Raw genomic sequence first — 20609 nt, forward strand, 5'->3', positions numbered from 1 at the left:
TCTCTCTCATGTTTTATTTTTCTCTCTCTCTCTCTCTCTCTCTCTCTCTCTCTCTCTCTCTCTCCTTTTCCTTTCCTCTCTGAAATTTAAAAAGTATGTATTTTTTTAAAAAAAGATATTATAGTAGCGAGAAGGTGGGTGGGTGGCAGTGGACAGAATTTTGTATACAGAGTATCCGTGTTCACTCGATAGCCACTGCTTTTGAGGAAACTATGCTCTTAGAGATAAACATGTACATGTAACTATCATAGGACAGTCTGGTATGTGATAGAAAAGAAATACAGGAATTCAAAGTGGAGAGAGAAATTACCTCTGTTGTGTGTGGGCATAGAAGCCTTCAAGGTTTTTCATTGTTATTTTGTGTAAAATCAAAGAAAGCAAGTGTGTGTGTGTACATGGGAAGAGGTGCGTTCATTCTCTGTATGACTTCAATACCAGGCATTCGCATGGTCTGCTAATTCAAGTTTCTTTTAGGCTCTCAGAATTGGCAAATCAGCTGTAAAACATTCAATTTAGAGACCATTATTACAGATAAGATACTTAACTCTATTTTATTTAAACTCATGACCTTTACACTAATTGAAAAGCATCAGGAAAGCAGCAGCCTGTGTAGTCACTAATAATGTCTTTGTGGAAATTACTGACTTCAGTTTTGTGATGTAGCCTGGCTACCATGTAGTTTCAACTTAATCTGTAAAGTAACTCTTCTTTATAATCCAGGGTGTTGCGAATATTTAATATGCGAATATTAAATATTTCTGATATGTGCGTGAGAAGCAACTGCTCTGATTTTCATAAGCCCTAACCAAGACTGTTTTGAGGAATTCACTGCAAGGGTAATAATGGCCCCAGGAATCAACTTCTTCGATGGCTCCATTCCTCGGTTTGCATGCCCGCCCAGTTTCCAGATACCACCAACCCTACAAAAGCCCTTATTCCTGCTACATCTACTGTAATAGTTATTGCCATGTCATTACTGAGACTATATCTTGCATTAAACTTTCAGACAATACATACACAACATGATAGTTGACACTGATCTATGTACCTTACAGGTTATCTCATTTAATTCTCAGAGCACCTATAAAATAGGTCTTATTTTTACCCCCATTTTATAGACGAGGCAGTTGAGTTTGCCATAGGACTAACTGAAAAGTGGACGAACCGTGGTTTGGACTCAGGCGAGCTGGCCCCAATACCCACACCTTTAACCATTATGCTCTTCTGTGCCTACGGATAACATTCTATGGGAGAAAAGGAGAAAACTGAGGAACGTCCTGAGTTCCAGTTTATGTTGTTAAACCTGGTGGATGGTCTCCCCTCTGTGCTCACTGGCCTGCACCTTGTTGATTTGTTTTCCCACCTTAGCAAGACGATGTCTTTGTCACTATCGATCTTACAACGTGCAGGTTGAAAAATATGATAGACATTATGCGGAACTTTGCTGTAAAAACGGTGGAAAAGCTTAAACTAGTAAAGTTTGGAATGCTTCACTTTTTATTTTGGATCAATTGGAAAGGTGTTTACGTATAAGTCTTCTGTTTGTGAGTGTCTTCAAAGGGCTGTTGCCATTTCGTAAATGTAGCGAGGCACAAGACAACGTGGCTTCTTTATTTACTATGTTTTATATCTCATAAGTTTCCACAATTGGAAAGACAGGAAAAATAAATATGCAGGTCAGAAAGGTAGATGCACAGCTGAAAATGCTCTGATGAAGTGTCAAATAATGAATACAGAGAGAAAGGTGTTTTAGCTACTGAAATGTTGACCATGTAATTCCGAGTAATTTAAGCAATTTATCACTAAGTGCTTAGTATTCCTAGTCTGCTTACTTTCTTCAAGTTTTTAATGTACACTGTAGAGTTTTTGCCCAAGAGCTATGGTAATAAGTTTATGGTATCAGTTGTGATTGCTGAATATCATAATTATCTTCACTGCCATGTAACCCCCTGACCTCTTTGACTACAAAAAAAAAAAAAAAAATTTCACATGCACCAAGCTTTCCCCTGTGTCGAAATTCTCATTAGGAATGTGAACTGTTGAGTATCCTTTTTTGTTTGTTGTTAAGTCCCATCCTTAATAGAACAGACTCTGAATAAGCTGAGCTCCAACAAGAAAACATTTTCGAGATTCTGTTTATATATATATATGTGACTTTTTTTTTTAAAAACTTCTGCAGAATTGTGAGAAATTGGAGGGGAGGCTTCAGAACACTCATTAGAGTTTTGCTTTATTATCTGAAATTCCTTTAAGTAGTTGAACGTTGCCTTTAAAAAACGGTTTGAGTGTCCAGGGAGCTGGGAGGGTTTTTATAAACAAGTTTCCGGCAGTGGCTGCGTCCCGTGCTATACGTTTCAGGCCAGTAACCAGGGCCCCTGCGGGGCAGGGTGGCAGTCCCAGTGGTGTCCCGCATGCTGGGGGTTATCTAGGATGTCAGCCAGCTCACCCCGGGAACAGTGGTGAGCAGGCGAGATAATGGGACGGAATTCTGAAATGAGTGTTGAAATAGACTGGAAATGGTCACAGGTGAGAACAATAATTTTTAAAAATAAATGTAGTCACCTTTTGACATCATTAGGCATATTTGGTAATAACTTTCAATGGGGTATATTTTTTAAGTGGCTAGATTGGGTAGCGTACAAAGCGAATCGTATGTAATTTTATGTTGGAATAGATAAATAAGAAATTACAAATTCTATCACACACACGAGATTTTTATTCATAGAGAGCTACTGAGCAAAAAATGGGAAAAAAATTTTTCTCTTCTCTATTATGATTACTGAATAAACATTACCTAACACTACTAAGGTTTCAACTTCTTAAGGTTTGGATATAAAATTACTTCTACCCAAACACAGGTGCAACAATGTAGAAATCTTTAAAAATGGTTTGCTACACTATATATCCAGGATAGTACCTTCATAAACAATTATTCATTCATGCCTTTTTTAAAGTCACGCATGCTTTAAAAGACTTTTTTTAATTCAGTCTTTCCTTGTACTTCTCTGCAGAGTCAGTTTGCCATACCTAACTATACTCTTAATTTGAGAAAAAGTGTGTTTTTTGTGATGAGCTTCCAGAAAGTGTTTATTTTTAAGTATAATTGTGAATTGCTTGATATGAATTAAGATAATTCAACTATCATGGCATATAAATTAGAATTTTGGAAGTGGTGTGGATTTTGAGTGCAAAGAAGTAGGTCGCAGTGGGATGAAACTGTAAAGTATTTCAGACCATCGTTTGCACAGTGTGTTTATTACTTTGCCTGGTCTGTGTCCACAGTGGGCTTTATATACGTTTGTGGACATTCCTTATTTTCCTGAAGCCCACAGCCCTGCGAGCATCATCGATGAGTGAGTTAGGAAGCCGTGGTCAGCCAGCAGAGGCCACTCACAGCTCGCTGCTGACACTGGGAAAGTGAAACTCCTACTTCAGTCACTATGGGCCCTCACTCTGAGCCGGTTCATTTTTAATCCGCTACTCCAGAAGAAGTTATGGCATAGGGGCAGTATGACAAAACCGTGTTGCCATATTTGATTCTGAATTATGTAGATTATTCTTTCCTATGAATGCATTTAGATCATTATCTCTGTATACTGGAAATGAGAATGTATGCACTTACTAGAGGTATTATTACCCTAAGAGGCCAATAATTCTAAATTCTTCATTATTAATGCTGACTTGTTTTAACTGGGAAAACAGCTGTTTGAAGATTTAAAATAATCACATTGTTTACTCTTAGATGACAAACACGATTGTTAATGTTATGTTGCATGTATGTGTCTGCATATTTCTAAACCATCACCAGTTTAGTCCCCTTTGCATTTGGACGATTCTTTGAGAGAGAGATGTGAGCTACTGTCACGTGAGAATGTCCTAAGGCCACTCCAGACCCCCCAGTCTGTCTCCACTGGCCGCTTCCCGGAGGCCGGCAGCTGCAAGGTTAGCATCTTCCACGCAGGACTCCTGCTGCGAAGGCTCATCCCCAGGGGACAGGAGAGAGAGCCCTGTGCTCGCTGGGCTCCATTCCCTCTGATTTCTTGCTTTTTGGTTCTTTAGGAAACCCTCTGGTATAAGGTGTAATCTCACACTGGCACGGATGCCTGCCTCTGACGGAAAACATGGCCCGCGTTCTCTAATGTTCAAGTTCCTGTGCGTACTCGCATTAGGAACGTGTTGACTCCTCTCTGGCTCAGTTTTTCCGTGTTTCATCGCTTCGGCCTCAATGACGAGTAGCGGCGCCATCGGTCATTCTTGTCAGTGTGTCCCTAACACGGGCTGACAGCCCTGTTTGAGCCACCAGCTCGCTATGCTTACCACTGCCCAGGGCCACCCTAGGGTCACAGGGAAGGAGCACAGTGTTCTAGGGTGGAGATCTCCCGGGAACATAAAGTTGCCCCCCCCGCTACCCACAGGGGACATGTTCTAAGACCCCTGGTGGGTGCCTGAACCCACAGATAGTACCAAACCCAATACATACTGTACATCCCTACCTATGATAAAGCTTAAATTATAAATTATGCACAGAGCGAGATTGACAACAACCACTAATAGTAAAATTGAGCAATTAAAATACACTGTGATAAAAGTTATGTGAATGTGGCCTCTTTTTCAATACCTTACTGTCCTGTACTCACCCTTCCTATTGTGTTGATGTGAGATGATACATAAGGGCGTGTGATGAGCATAGGGCGGAGAGTGATGTGGGCATGGTGATGTAGGTGTAGCCATGTAGCTTAGGCTGCTATAAGAGGGACTGAACCCAGCACTTAGACCCCCTGACAGCCCATCCAAAGGGCAAAGGGATGGTGACTCACGTCCACCCTGGACGGGTCAGCCCCAGATTTCCTCCCGCTGCTCAGATCAGGGCGCGATTTAAAACTTAGGAATTGCTTATTTCTGGAATTTTCCTGTAATTATTTTTGGCCCACGAGAGTGAAACTATGATAAGGGAGATTCAGCCTGCATCTCCTGTGGCCGGTCCCCAAACACAGAACACACGTGTTCAGGGTAATTGTCTCTGGTGTGTGGTGCCCTGTAGGGGGAGGGTAGTGGGCTATGAGCAGGACAACTGAGGTTCAAGTCCAGCTCTGTGCAGTGCTATGATCCGGGCACGTGCCCTCACTCCAGGGAGCGTCAGTTTCTGCATCTAGTATTTGAGAGTCAGTGCCTGTGCACTGTAGCCACCTTGCCTGTGAACACTCCTTATAGGTAGGCTAGAGCTATAAAGAATAGCAGCAGTGTCGTTATCATTAATGACAATAATATTTCTACTAACTACATGCATTCTTGATGGCCATAGTGGTCATTATCACACTTTTTGCTGTTGGTTCATTTATGCTTACATCCCTCCACGGGGTGATTAAAGACTGCTTAATAAACATATAACTGCACAATTTGGAGCCCTTAACCTTGACTCAGGTTAAAAATTATCAGATTCACCTCCTGTGTTATATCCACTTCAGCATAATTTAGGTAACACAAAGGCCATGAATATAAGATGCCGCATAGATCCTAGGAAGAGGTTTTTCCCCTCAAAGTCTCTGTGAGCTCTGCTGATAAGAGCAAGATTGCTGGTCAATATTGGTATATTAAAAAAAATAGGAATGATGATGGAAACTTTGTATACTTTTCTGTAAGGTTATTCGATTTTAGAAAATTCCAAACACTGAGGCATTTTCTTAGTTGGAAAACCAACTTACAGGGTATAAATTTAGTCATTTAGTGAACCGTTTTTGGAATCTCAGGAAATTCACTTGTCCTTAGAAATGATCGTCTTCCTGAATATTCCTTCTAGGAGGATGCTATCTGTCGCCAAAGCTCCTGATAAGTCAGGATTTACGGTGGCCCTTCCCTGGCGTCCTGCACCTCACACGCACACCATCACGCTGCAGGCACCTAGGACAGTCTCTTGAAGCTGGTGAGGGGATTGTCCCTGGTGCACTGCGTAAACCCACATTTTCCTTTAATAGAGATCTAGACAAAGGAAGTTAAAGTACGAATTTCTACGTGAATTCTTTACTGATATTTTATTCTTAAAAAATTATCTTGGAATTAGAGGGGTTCCTTAACATAAAACTTTATCATGACATCAAAAAGTTTAAGCCTGGCTGGTGTGGATCAGTGGGTGAGCATCAACCTATGAACCAGGAGGTCACCATTCGATTCCTGGTCAGGGCACATGCCCGGGTTTTAGGCTCGACCCCCATCAGGGGGCGTGCAGGAGGCAGCCGATCAATGATTCCCCCTCATCATCATGGATGTTTCTCTCTCTCTCTCCCTCTCCCTCCTTCTCTTTGAAATCAAGAAAAAACGTATTTTTAAAAAGAAAGATTAGTTCAGTGTAACAGTGTAACTAAGATGACTCCTATTACCACATACTATTTGTTATATATAAATTAGAACGTAATTTTACTCACACAGTAGGTAACTAGTAAGCACCTGCTGAGTTGTACCAAGTGGGGCCGTTTTGGCTTTGGAACAAGGAGAGTTACTGCCTAAGGAGCTAGAGTAGAGAGAAGGTGTGCGTTGGAAAGCAGGGATCGGACTAGGCAGTGCTTTCCATGCGTTTCTCGCTGGTTTTAATTTGACTCCCAGGGTCGAGCCTGGACGGCTCTGGAATGGGAAACTGTCACGTGGACAGCAGAGTCGGGTTTGGGGAGCTGGTTCCGATGGACTGAGCTGGGAGAGAGTATGCGCCCCCCTGCTCGGAGAGGTTCTGTCTCCTTGTTCCCCTACATCAGATACCTGCTTCGTTTCCCTGTAATCTCATAAGTGGGACCCCTTTATGCTACCTGAGTCCTTGGGTTTTTTGCATTTGCCTTAACAGTAATTCTACAGGAATTTTTACGTTTTTGTATGCTGCTTTAAAGGGAATTCTACTGTTATTTTCTTGAACATCCCCATAGAGATTGTGCCTGTTGTGAATTGTGACCATTCTGCAATATTATATGTGAGACTAGATGACATGGGAAATATTTTATTCATTCTCCCAGCTACCACATAACAAACTTTTCACCAACTTATAAAACTCAGGGGCCCTCATTTGAAATACTTTAGCGAAATCTTTCTATTTGTGTATGGGGTTAAAAAGGTTAACTATTTCACGCATTCATTTTAGCAGTTATTATCATTTACTGCAAAGTATTTATCCGATTACCTTCTCAGGTTTTACTGGCGATCTGTGTGCAGGCAGCCGAGCAACTCCAGTTTCTCTGCCTCCGCTCTCCTCCCCTTCTCCCAGCCCCCTGGTTGAAAGTCCTATTTTTAAGCCTGTTTCCTTTGAGTTGTTTTCCTTCATATCTGTCACTTGCGTTTGACTGACACGTTTGTCGAAGGCACCAGGGGGCCTTCATTGCGGAGCCCACTAAACTTTAAAGGCTGGTTTGTCTCTTCAAAGGAATGGAGTCAAATGAATGATGGTCCCCCCCAGGAGCCGGGGACTGTGGGGCTTGGCCACCTGGCAGGGCTCAGGCCTGTCTCCCTCCGGCCTGGAGGCCCAGGCCTCTCAAAACTGAAAGCTCCCTGCTGAGTGGCAGCCGCTGCCCCAGTGTTCGTCAGTGTGGACACCGAAGCAGGATGAAATGCAAATGGAAACGAGAACAGAGTTGAAGAGAAGTAAGGATGATGGCTTCTGGCAAATGTATGGAGACATAGCACTTCATTAGTTTACAGAGGGATTCTTAATTGTCAAGAATATGAGTGGAGTATCCCCATATTGAAGAAGAATATGAATAGAATATCCCCCATATTAAAGAAGAATATGAGTGGAATATCCCCCATATTAAAGAATATGAGTAGAGAATCACCCATATTGAAGAATATGAATGGAGTAGCCCCATATTGAAGAAAAATATGAGTGGAGTATTCTCATATTGAAGAAGATATGAGTACAGAATCGCCCATATTGAAGAATATGAGTGGAATATCCCCCATATTGACAAAGAATATGAGTGGAGTATCCCCATATTGAAGAAGAATATGAGCGGAGTACTCCCATATTGAAGAAGCTCTTTACTAATCCCAGAAGTCCGTTGGGGTTCAGTTGCCTGATTTGGGAAGTCAGATATTCAACTATCTAATTGTAGAAGGATGGGATGGGATGCAGTGGATTCAATAATTATAAAGTGAAAGTGAGATAAAGGCAACTGTTCTGTTTATCTTTTGATGAAAATCCTGAAATTGGTGTTAATAATTTAGTGCTAGAAAGAATAAGAAATTGCTTTTAATGTCTCTAATAAAATTGAAAAAGAAGTTATTATTTATATCATATAGCTAAATTTCCCACAGTGGTACTTATGAACTTTATGAATTTTTATGGTACTGGTACACTGGTTATTACATTTTCATCTATCACTACTACATTCCTACTTTCTAAGGTTGATAACTTGATTGTAAATAACAATAGCAAAAACTTAAGACCCAGATGGTCTTTTAGCATTCCAGTTTATTTCACCACCTAAAAAGGCTGGAAGTTGACCTAAAAGTTATGTTATCTAGAGACCATCCATCCCTTTCTAGCTTTGAGTTATGTTTGTTTTTTTATTTAATAATTTGTGTAATAAACATAGGTAATGAAAAGAAATATACCTACTTTATTTAGCATTGTAGTCACTACTGATGTAGTAATATTTAACAAATGAATCATAAGAATTCAGGGCACACAGTGTGATGTCTAAGACTATCATCAGTAAATATTAGCTAATTATATAAATGATTGTCTCCAGTGTTTTAACAAATAACAAGAACTGGATTGTGCTGAGACTCCTTCTCATGGACAGACTACCTGTTCCCTACCTAATGTTGGGATGAAAGCTACGTTTTCTAACAGATAAACTTTACCATATTGATAATGAAATTGTCATATTGATAATGATAGTGAATATTGGTAATGAAATGTTTACATGTGAATATTGTATTGGCTATTTAAACAGATATGGTTTTTATAATTTGTGATTTCTTTCTGAGACATTTCTGGAATGACTGGGAGGCATATTTGGGGGGAAATAAAATAGTGACCATACTTGATTATTTGCTAGAAGTGAACACTTCGATCTGATGTTTAAAATTGCTTCATTGTATTTTTATAAAGATTATTCTCCTACCCTCAATTGTAAATTTTTAGAAAGAATTCTGTAAGTATGATTCTTGACATTTTCTAATACTGTGAAATATCCACTAATAAGCCATCACCGTAAGTACATGCTTTCAAGTTTAAAATGTACTGGCACTCCAGCATCGTGCTACTTCCCACAAGCTGAAATCTCTATTAAAGTCATTTGTCAAATTTTCAGAAAGGGCGTCTCGTGACTGAAGTGGCACAAGGTTCCCATTGTAAGAACTCTGTACCCCTGAGGCCGGCCAGTGACATTGACCCTGAGAAGACATCATGCATGGATTTCACTGTTGCTTAATTTCACTTAAAAAAAATTGAAACTGTCCCTGTTTGCACATCTTTAAAAGTAAAACAAAAATTGGCTTGAAATAATAGGACAGGATATTTGCTTCTTTTTTTTTTTTTTAAAGCACCATGTACTAGGTAGATCATGCAAAGTCATTTAAATATTCACATTGGCAACTATAAATCTTTTGTGAGTTACTTGCAGCAATTGGATTGAGCTTATGCTTTATATATAAGTCTGATTTCTGAGAAATACATACTCTGATTATTTCTGATCAGGTTGAAAGCTTACATTTGTATCGTGAGGGTAAATTAGTTATAGATTCTGTTTTATTGTGTTCAGTTGCATTGTTTCCATCAGGCAGTTTATCACATGGGTGCATGTGAAATTTCTCCATTTATTAAATTTTAGATTATGTATTTCAAGCCCGTGCAGGACTCTAAACATTTTTTCCCATACGTATAGCTTCAGGTAAACAAGCAATTTTAGCCCCGAAAATAGCTTCTGCTTCTGTCAACACGCTATTTATTCTTTCTCTGAGATAAAAAGTTCAGTTTTCTGATATTTGTACCAAGATAAAGTCAGTAAACAAGATTAATACAGTGTGGAAAAGGTTGTCAGCAGCCCTGGCAAAGGAAATAAGTTGCCTGTACATAGAACACACTGTAAACTGAATAAAAGTGTCAGGTCCACCAGGAGATAATGTGATCATGAACCCTTAACAAAGCATGACATGGGCCCGGCTGGCTTTTCTGGCAGCCACAGTGCGGAGAATGGATTACGGCATCCCAGGGATACCCGCTGGAGGAGCGTGAAAACCGCATTTGGAGACGAATGCGGGATGGAGCCCTGGAGAGGAGCCACATGTTGACCGGCGGTGCTCAGACCTCAGGGTTGTTAGTGTCCTTGACCGAGCACGTTTGCAATATTTGCATTTCTTGGGATTGCTGACGGTACGCTGGCTTCCTTGTTACCCAAGTGATCCAAGAAGAAGTACATATTTGAAAATGTTAGTGTGGGCTTTTTCCCGCCTCAGCATGCCTTTTTTTCAGTCTATACTCTAAATGGCACTTCTGTAGTTACAGGGGTATCGCATTTCTATTACCTCGGAGTAGAGCAGGGCCTTTTGATGTAAGTTTCTGTCCGGTTGATTGTCATGGTGGGTTCATTCTTGCATGGTGTTGCTGATGCTCTCTTTGAGAGCCTTCTGTCAGGAGAGTTGTGAATTTATTTCTCCATGGGTGTAGGTTTCATTATGAAAATGCTTTTGAACCTTTCGCTCTTTATCAGATTTGTAAAGAAAATATTGTTTTTTCTGGCGTAATTACACTTTGTTGTATGTAAATACACAGATAGTTCCTACCTTTGTGGGAAAGCTTTAGAAAGTTTTGTATTTAGGAATGAATGACAAAGACATTGGTCTTGGGAATGCCCTTTGCTCTGTGAGATTTTGTTTAGATGTTGAGACTTATTATCAGATTGTCCACTCCAGAGCGGATGTGCTCAGGTGGACCTGTCTCTATACGTCCCTGTCTTTCTAGAAATGCACCTCTGACTGTTTCCTGTTTGAATTCTCCTTGCAGGGGACCGCTCCGGGCTCAGTCAGTAACAAGAGGATGGGTCACTTCTCCCCGGATTCTCACCACCACGAGTGAGTGCCCGCTGACTGTATGCTGAGTGTAACCTCCTTGTGGGTTTTCTGCATCTCTCTTTGTGGAAATTGGTAGCCACTGCTGGTGAAGGCGGTTTAACTTAGTTCTATCTTAAGAGTCAATATCATAGACCCATGACAGGGGTGCAACAACTATTTCAATGCATCCCATGGAGAAATTTAAATAAAGGGTTTTTGTTTTTTTTAGTACAGTTCTTCTTTTATTTGTGGTGGAATTGGAAATTCACTTGTTATCTGGAAACATTTAAATTCTGTTACATGACCGCGCCCGGCTAGCTCAGTCGGTAGAGCATGAGACTCTTAAATTCTGTTACATGAAGTAGCATCAAGCTCTTCTCCTCCATTCTGTCTGACTTGCTAACATGAGGACTAAGTGACTTTTTCTCCTGACTTCTCCGCGCTCTGCTCGTGTCCAGCATCAGCTGTGAGGGACCATAAGGTATTTCCATTTAGCAACAAAAGGAAGAGACTCATTCACTACATAATTCAAAAAACTAAGCAATTGAGCTTTGACTGGGATGAATTATTGGGTAAATTTCTAGGTGCTAATTCTTTTTCTAAATACATCTTTGTTGGAAGAGCTTAAATACATTATATACTTTGGCTCAGTCCCATATGACTCCTTTGGAGTTGGTTGAACTTGAGAAAGGCCATAAACTATGGAAAGACATGAATTAATTATTGAATTTTTTCTGGCAGCCAATCATATTAGGACCCATTGGATTCTATTTTTCAAATCCATTCTTTAATAAATATAAAATTTATAGTTCAGGTATAGCTTATTTTATATAGATTAATATAAGTATAATTTATGTGATGTAAAATGTTATTTATATAATTTTATAGAGCTATTCATTTTAATAGCTTATTTCCTTCATTTTTATGATTCTACTAGAACAGTGGTTCTCAACCTTCCTAATGCCACGACCCTTTCATACAGTTCCTCATGTTGTGGTGACCCCCAATTTCATTGTTACAAATTGAACATAATTAAAGCATCTTGATTAATCACAAAAACAACATGTAATTATATATGTGTTTTCCGATGGTCTTAGGCGACCCCTGTGAAACGGTTGTTCAACCCCCAAAGGGATTGCGACCCACAGGTTGAGAACCGCTGTACTAGAGGCTTGGTGCACGAAATTCATGCACTGGAGGTGTGTGTGGGGGGCCCCTCAGCCGGATTGCAAGAGGGCATAGGCCAGGCCAAGGGACCCCACTGGTGTATGTTCAGGGCCGAGGAGAGATGCAGGAAGTTGGCCAGCCAGGGAGGGACCACAGGAGGGTTCCAGGGCGTGTCGGACCCATCTCGCTCAGCCCCAATCGGCCAGACCCCAGCAGCAAGCTAACCTACCACTCGGAGTGTCTGCCCCCTGGTGGTTAGTGCACGTCATAGCAATTGGCCAACTGGTCAACTGTCTGCCCCCCTGGTGATCAGTGCATGTCATAGCGAGTGGTTGAGCAGCCTTAGCATATCATTAGCATATTATGCTTTGATTGGTTGAACAGATGACTGTACAATTAGCATATTAGGCTTTTATTATATAGGATAAGACCTTTCTATTATCCCTTGAACAGAAGAGGGGAGGGGAAGCAGAGTAAAGCATTTATCATCTCAGAATGACAACCAAAAGACTCGTACATTTTATCCTTAATTTTCAGTTCTGCTATAAACCCAAAACTCTAGCCAGTAGATTTAGAGTTTTTTTAAGCCACAGATGCCTTTGGTAACGACTGTGAAAACTCTGAGGGCAGACAGGTGCTGTACCTCTCTCTCACCTGTTACCCATGGCACAGTGCCGGGCAGACAGGAAGCATTACTGAGTGAATGGAGAGGTGAAAGTGTGAATGTAAAACAGGACATTGTGTATTTCATTTTAAGGCATTTCTTTGTAAGGTATGGGATATTTACCTGAGGGACTGTATGTACAATGACACTTACTTTAAATGCACATGGATATATCTACTTATAATCCTATGATGAACTCCTTTATAAAGCAAATAGCTTTTATTTTACCTTTTGTGTAAATATGGAGTTTGCTTAAAGCCAGATTTGCCTGGATCGTGGGTTATGTTCACTGGGAATACTGTTACACTTTGAAATGTAGCATCTACTGCTATACAGCGAGAGTGGCTTGAACTTTATGTTGTGATACATCGATAAACTGGATCAGTTCCTCCTCTGATGGGCTATGATTCCCTTGGGTGAGTGGTTTATCTTGCATATGTCTTAATTTTTAGTTATGGAATAAGGGTAATAACAGTCCTTTCTCATAGCAGCCATTTTCACAAAATCCTTATGTAAATGCGGAACGTGGCTGCCAATATTAAACTAGGTATAAACATTTCAAGATAATGATGACGAGGATGCTTTATTTGGTTAGCGCATTTTACTTTTCGAGTCTTTTCATAAGGGCCACTCTCCTCAATGTGTTTCCTGCTTCTCTGAGGCAATCACAGCGATACCACATCCCCACTTTATACGTAATGTGATTGTTCTAACGCCAAACACTGTCCTCCACCAAAAGTCAGTTAAAGAAACAAATGTCTTCAGCATCTATTTCATATTTGCTAGAATGTTCCACCTTTAGGTGGTGGTTGTGGTGGTGGGGTGACTGATAAATATTACCCACAGGTTTTGACGTCTCTGATGACATTTAGGGATTAAAATTCCCTGAATGAAAGTTCGCCTATTACTCTGCTCACTGTGTAAGTGGAGAAGAAAATTAGTATTTAAATCACTATTCTGTGCCAGATTCTTGGTCCTGTTTAAGCCTACCTGTACTGTAAGGGAGGCGGGATGAATTTGATTTCCTGAATGTCAAGCTCTGTCCCTGGACATGCCCACACGGGCCCTGTACCACGGGGGGACCGAGCTTGGGGACCACGGAAGGTGGTGAGACTGGGATGAGATAACCCATGTGTGACCTTGAGCCTGGTACCCAGCGCATAGCTAACATTTCCTGGCCGGTGGTGTCATGAGCCTGGAATGAATGGGTTCAGGTATGTTCAGCTGATGCTCCCAAATCCACATCAAGGGCTTTGTGGAGCATAGCCGGGCGATGTCAGATTCTTTTTTATTTTTTAATGTTTTTTAAGACTCCCACCAATCCAGAGGTCATCATTTGTTGTAATGATGCCATAATTAAGTTGTGGTAAATGATAGCATTTGTAGATTTTACAACCAGAATTGATTCATAAAATGAATACAGTCCCAGCAGTTTATGTTAACATAATTAAATGGAAATTTAATTCTAACTGAGTTTGCTTATTAAATTGAAAATTACTGGGTTGTGAGCACTCTTACATTTCTGTCCAAATTGCTGTAAGTCTAGAATTACATGAACTATCCATTAGAATAAAGCCTATTCCAGGCGCCGTGGCTGGCGGCGCATACATTTCCCACAGCCTGCAGCCTGGTGGCGGGGGACCACGCGCTTTGGGTCAGGTTCATGCTAACCTCTCTCCTCTCTCCTCCGCAGCCACTGGTTCAGCCCGGGGGCCAGGACCGAGCACGGCCAGGTAAGGACCATTCCCATCCAAGGGAAGCTGCTGGGTCTCCTTCAAATACTTAACTGTTTCCCTTCAGGGCGGTAGATCAGCTTTACGAGAAAAAAATATAAATCTCAGCTTAAGAGGAATTAATTGTGTCCTCGCTTAATACACAGACCACATGAATGAGCCCCAGTGAGCACTGAGTTCCCCCCTGCCACCGTCCTCAGTCACACCTGTCTCCTCTGTGAGAAGACTCTGGGGTTCATCTTGCTGTTTTTTTGCAAAGTTAAGGCACCAAATAGTCCGTATGTTTAAGTAATTTGAGGTTATTTAAATGAGATCAGCCAGCAAGAGGATATTTTTGTCCTTGCCCTTTAGAAGGTGGCAATAGTTTCCTACACGTTACGTTATATTTCTGGATGTGTTTTATTTACTCTTATTTGTCCACCTGGCAGTACAGTGATCAGTTGACTTAGTCAGAACTGTTGTTCCCTTTAGTTAACTTTACACATAAAGTTAGTTCTCTGCGGCATGCTAAGGTAGTTTAGGGCTTACAGTTTTTATGTGTTTTATAAAGCATAGATATCTTAGACTTGGCATTGTGGCCAAGCTTTTTTTTTCATTATTGATGATAAACTTATTATTTAAGTGGGTCAAGAATATGATATGTAAGGAGTACATGGGAATGATAAACCCCAAATCCATGGAGATCGTTTCTCCTCAGGGTTGGTAAGTAGTAGGGGGGTGGGTAGAAGGGCTGGGCTTGGCAATGATAATTGGAAACATTACTGTACTGACCAGGAAACAATAACCACAGGATGATGATAGATGCTTGGGAAAACCACAGAGGGCGCTGTACACCCTCTAAGGGCCACAGAGGAAAAAACGTCGCTTACTGAGTCAGAGCATAGTTTAGAAGTTGCTGAGTTCTCCTTTTTAAGGCTGAGGACACTGAGATGCTGGCTATGAGGAGGCTTGACGTTATTTTGCAGACATCTGAGGAGCTACCTGACAAGTGGCTGCCAATATAAACCCCCCCAAGCATTCTGAATATCAGGTAGTAAAGAGAGGTTTGCGGTGGAGTAAGAATTCTGCTCTTGGCTTCTTCCTTTCCTGTTAGGGATTTGACTCTTTTAAGAATCTTGTAAAAGTATCATGAGTAACCACAGCAACTCCTTGCCCCTTGTCTATAAGAGTAACAACCATGATCCCCAAGGAACACGTTTCTTCCTGGTTTCATGCACCAACTTTTAAAATTGTGTTGCCTGCCCAGCTGGTGTGGCTCAGGGGTTGAGAGTTGAGCTATGAACCAGGAGGTCACGGTTCGATTCCCAGTCATGGCACATGCCCAAGTTGCAGGCTCGATCCTCAGCCAATGGATGATTCTTTCTTATCACTGATGTTTCGTTTCTATCTCTCTCCCTCTTCCTTCCTCTGAAATCAATAAAAATATTTAAAAAAATAAGTAAATAAAATTGTATCCCTTTTGTGAACCTCACATTGTACTAGGCTCTGTGCTTATGAATTTTAATGTAATTCTTATGTGAGTCCTTTTTCAATATACACCTGCAGGTCACTAATAAGGGGCTTGTGTCTCCGTTTGGCCTAAGTCCAGCAATCTGAAAGTTGGAAGGTAAGGAGCACTTCGCACCATATTCAGAAATTCTGTTCGTAATCAGAGTTGACACTGTTGAGTCAGAACCTGAAAAGGGACCTCACTTGTGACACGGATAGGAGTTCAAGGAAACAAGACAATTACCAGTCAAAAGGACACGTTTCTCCAGGCCGAACGCCTGCCTAAGCTTGCTTACCAGAGCAGAGCTCAAGGATTCTTGTCTCTGACCCTGAACTCCTGACCTGACCCACCCACCCCCGTTTTCATTCTATGGGGCGTGGCATACACCTGCTGGGGCTTTTTCAGATACAAATATATGCTTTTTTTACATGCTGGCAATACTCTGGGTTAATTTTTTCACCGTTGCCCCTTAAAAGATATAAGTTCCCATCTTAATTTGTTAAATTCATGACCCAAAGATCCAATTCTATCTTTTTTCCCCGAGTTTGATTGTAAATTTGCAGTTACACCCAGATTTATAATTTTAGTGATAAAGTGAGAGTTTTGTGATGGATGCCTAGTACAGGTGCATTGTATTAAATAATTCCAATATTTGTCCCTTTTTATAAGTAAAGCCCGTGGAAGCCAAAGATGTGAGGAAGGAAAGAAATCCCCATATGAATCTAATAGAAGGAGCCCTGATGTTGGAGTTCATAGAGGTGCTGTTTCATTTAAGTTCCCAAGAGGGTCCCTCTGAGCACTAGCCAACCCAATATTGGCCAAAACACAATATTTATTTTGGTCACTGTAGTCACATTTTTTAAAAACTAAACTATAGAATTCTCTTCTTCTCTCAGAATATTGTGTTAGGGATTTTGAGTTCTTTGTTTAACTGATTTAACACAAACCTCAAGTATAGAGTTCATATATCTGTCTTTTATCTTAAAATTAGGAAAGTTAACTACTACCATTAATTTAAGGTGGAGGGAGAGATTTCATCATGCCACCTCTAGCTATCTGTGTCACAAATGTTGGTTTGTATATACACATATATATGTTTTTTAAAAGACACTAGACTTAGAAATGCCAAAGTAATTAACTTTTTTTTTTAACTTTCAGAAACAAATTCGTTTCCATGGTACGAAGTGTTTCGAAATGGAAACACTTTCAGATTAATGGACTTAAGATAAATGGTTGCTCTTTTCTCTAAGTAGTAAATGATGAGATGCGGCTTCAGCTACATATCAGATACAGGATCTCCCTCCCTACTTCCTTATCTCATTTATTTATTCATTCAACAAATATATATTGAGCAATAAAAAGAATCCAGACACGTTGCTGGACCTTGGCTATGCAGGCAGATCGAATAACGGAAGCAAAGGGCGAAAGGGAGCAAGAACGTGACCCACTCCCCAAACTAAAATGTTCAGTGTGGCTGGGATATGTATTGTAGAAGTAAAGAGGTGAGGTGGTGGGGAGGAGGAAGTGTAATAAATGACGAGTCTAGGAATGTAATTGAATGGTGAAGGGTCGCGAATGCCTTGTACAAGAATGTGGGGCTTATCTGGGGAGACTGCGGAATCAGACCTCAGTTTAGAATTCCTGGCTGCAGGGGGAGAATGGATGAGTTGGGGGCAGGGAGGCGCTTGGGAGGCTGTTACCAGGGAGAGGAAATGGTGCCTGGACCAGGCTGGTGGTGGTGGGCTGGAAGAAGTCGATATTTAAGAGAAATTTAATATGTATTTACTTAGTGAAGGCAGTCCTGAAAGAAGGAAAGATCTAACTGTATTCTTGGTGATCTAATTAAGGTCCATACCTTCTCCAAGACGACCAAATGCTGCTACTAACTGGTTCTGAATGATGCCGTGGGACAGTTCAAAGCAGTTCTTTCACTAAAAGTCATTGATGCTGGTCAGACAATGCCCACTGATAAGCAGGCTCATTAATGATCATCGTAATTGTCGTGTTTGAACCATTTTCTCAGCATGTCTAATGGTCATAGAGCTACGGGTCTCACGTGGTTTATTTAACAGAGCAGCCTTCCAGGTAGATATTACTGTTATCTCCGTTTTATAGATGGAGACTGGGACTCAGAGAGGTGAAGTCCTCTGCCTGAGGTCGACACGGCCTGTAAGTGGTAGGCCTGTGACTGCCACTCAGAGACGTGTGACAGGCACAGTAGGCATGAGAACCCCGCTCTGCCCTGTGCTATTCCTCCTAAGATTTCCCTTTTTGTTGCTGTTGGTCTCTAACAGGGAACAGCTTCTCTTTAGCTGTATCATCGTTTTCTGAGTGAACCCACAGTAAAGAGGATTGACTTTTTTGCTTCTTTTCAAATAGTTAAAGTAAATGTGAGAGGGTAGTGGACGGTGAGGCATTCTGAGATGGCAATCAAGTATACATTCCTTCTAGTTATCTATTCGAAAGCAAATAATTTCTTTGAAAACACAATGTGTTCAGTGTATTTCCTTGTTAGGCCAGTAAATACAGAGAAGATGATATGTCATTTACGTCGGCCTAGGTGGCAAAGCCTCAGATAGGTCCGAGTTGGTGCAGCGGTGAAGGCTGTGGACAGAGGTTCCCCGACTCCCACCAGGACCGCAACCAAGAACGGGGCTGGAACTGAGTCCTAGACCTCCAGCTCGGGGCCCTGAGGGAAGCCCCCGATCGCCAGCTCTGAGGGACATTTCCGCAAGGGTCTTGGTGGCATCTTCAGCCTCAGCAGTAGTCTCTGTTCATGAGAAGTCAGTAGGGAAAAAAAAGTGATGCAAGTGAAGGAAGAGTTCCCTGTGAATGAGAACACTTTTCCGCGCACAAAACAATACAATGAACGCGTTTCTGTGTCTGCAACTTTGTCTTAACTCTTTGGACAGCATCAGCTTCTGAGAGACAGCCGAGCCGAGAGAGGACACAAGAAAAACTGCTCTGTGAAGACGGCCAGCAGGTAGGCAACTCAAAACCACGCTCGCTCTGATCTCTGACGCGCCTACCCTTGTTCACAGGCCAGTGACATGCCCGAGGTGAGGGGGGTCGGCTTGCCTTTGGCTCTAAAGCAGCCGTGGGCAAACTACGGCCCGCGGGCCGGATCCGGCCCGTTTGAAATGAATAAAACTAAAAAAAATAAAGACCGTACCCTTTTATGTAATGATGTTTACTTTGAATTTATATTAGTTCACACAAACACTCCATCCATGCTTTTGTTCCGGCCCTCATGTCCAGTTTAAGAACCTATTGTGGCCCTCGAGTCAAAAAGTTTGCCCACCACTGTTCTAAAGAGCCGACTTAAAATATTTTGTGTGTCGTTTATAAGAATATATTTTAGGATTACTAAAATGCCATGAATAGAAAGATGCCATTTTGTGTTTATTTTTATTTATTTATTATTATTTTTTAAAATATATGGGCTTGTGTTTATTTTTAAAAGGTGATGAAAAACAAAGACTAAGATTTTAAAAGAAAGGAAAATTTCTATCTCCCACAACTAATGGATTTTAGGTTGGGGTTTAGAATAATTATTTTCTTTTTAATTTTCAAGAGTAGAGTTAACTTGTTTCCAAAAATGTAAATGGTACTTAGACCCCATGAGAAAGCAACATACTTATTTATTCTTATAATATCTAACCGGGTATATAGAAAATACATTCTTTTAAAAAAGTGATTCTAGGTTCTTGCTCATTTACTATTACTGAGTCGATGTTCTTTATTTTTTCCTTTAATGCAAAGAATTTGCCCCAGTTTATTGCTTTAGGTGCTATAGCTTCTAAGTTTACATGTGGTGATTCTGAAGACTGAATTTTCATTTAGATAAAAATGGCTGTCATAATCCTGAGCAGAACAAAATAACAGACCTCAGCAGCCACTGTTGCATCCCATGGCTCCCGTGTTAGCCATGATGTTCAGATCCCCACGTAGGCACCATCGCTTTCAAACACCATGTTGTACAAGCTAACCCAGCTGAGAACCCATTAGATACCTGCCGAAGCAAAACGTCAGTTCTATCTTACAGACCTAATGAATGCTTCAACAGCAATCGGAGTTGGACATCCGGGACAGTCAACATAAAACCAATATATTTATCCCAAAGAATATCAGATCCTTTTGCTCTGCCTTCACCTCATTAGAAATACAATTAAATAATTTCACCTTGTTTCTTGGGTCATAACCTTTGCTGAGGCCAGAACGTTCAGTGTGGCCTTCCCCAATTGGAAGTCAGCACAACATGTACTGAGTGATGCCCAATACTAACTGGTGTAATGTTCGTAACAATAGTAATAATTGGCTTTATTGTTCTAAGAATCCATACAGAAAGACTGACAGTGCACAGCAATTGTGCTGAATCACGCAGATCACGTTAGGGCCTTCCTTTTGTGCTGGGTTCTGTTTTGGGGGGGTGTTTCTTTGGGGGGAATTTACCTTCTTCCTTAGTTACATGATTTTTGCCATTTACTGTTGTGAAGCACAGAGGCTAAATCAGCCGTGGGCAAAT

The 20609-nt window shown here is 41.0% G+C and overlaps 1 protein-coding gene across 1 annotated transcript in view; it reads left to right on the forward strand.

Annotated features, from left to right (window-relative positions):
• GPATCH2 (G-patch domain containing 2) overlaps positions 1-20609 on the forward strand; it is a 79148-nt gene that overhangs the window by 40038 nt on the left and 18501 nt on the right. The window contains exons 5-7 of the mRNA XM_006761340.2: positions 10985-11052; positions 14556-14595; positions 18997-19067. Of these exons, the coding sequence (XP_006761403.1) occupies positions 10985-11052; positions 14556-14595; positions 18997-19067 (179 nt within the window). The remainder of the gene's footprint in view (positions 1-10984; positions 11053-14555; positions 14596-18996; positions 19068-20609) is intronic.

Source organism: Myotis davidii, unplaced genomic scaffold, assembly GCF_000327345.1.
Source record: "Myotis davidii unplaced genomic scaffold, ASM32734v1 scaffold174, whole genome shotgun sequence".
Lineage (NCBI taxonomy): Eukaryota > Metazoa > Chordata > Mammalia > Chiroptera > Vespertilionidae > Myotis > Myotis davidii.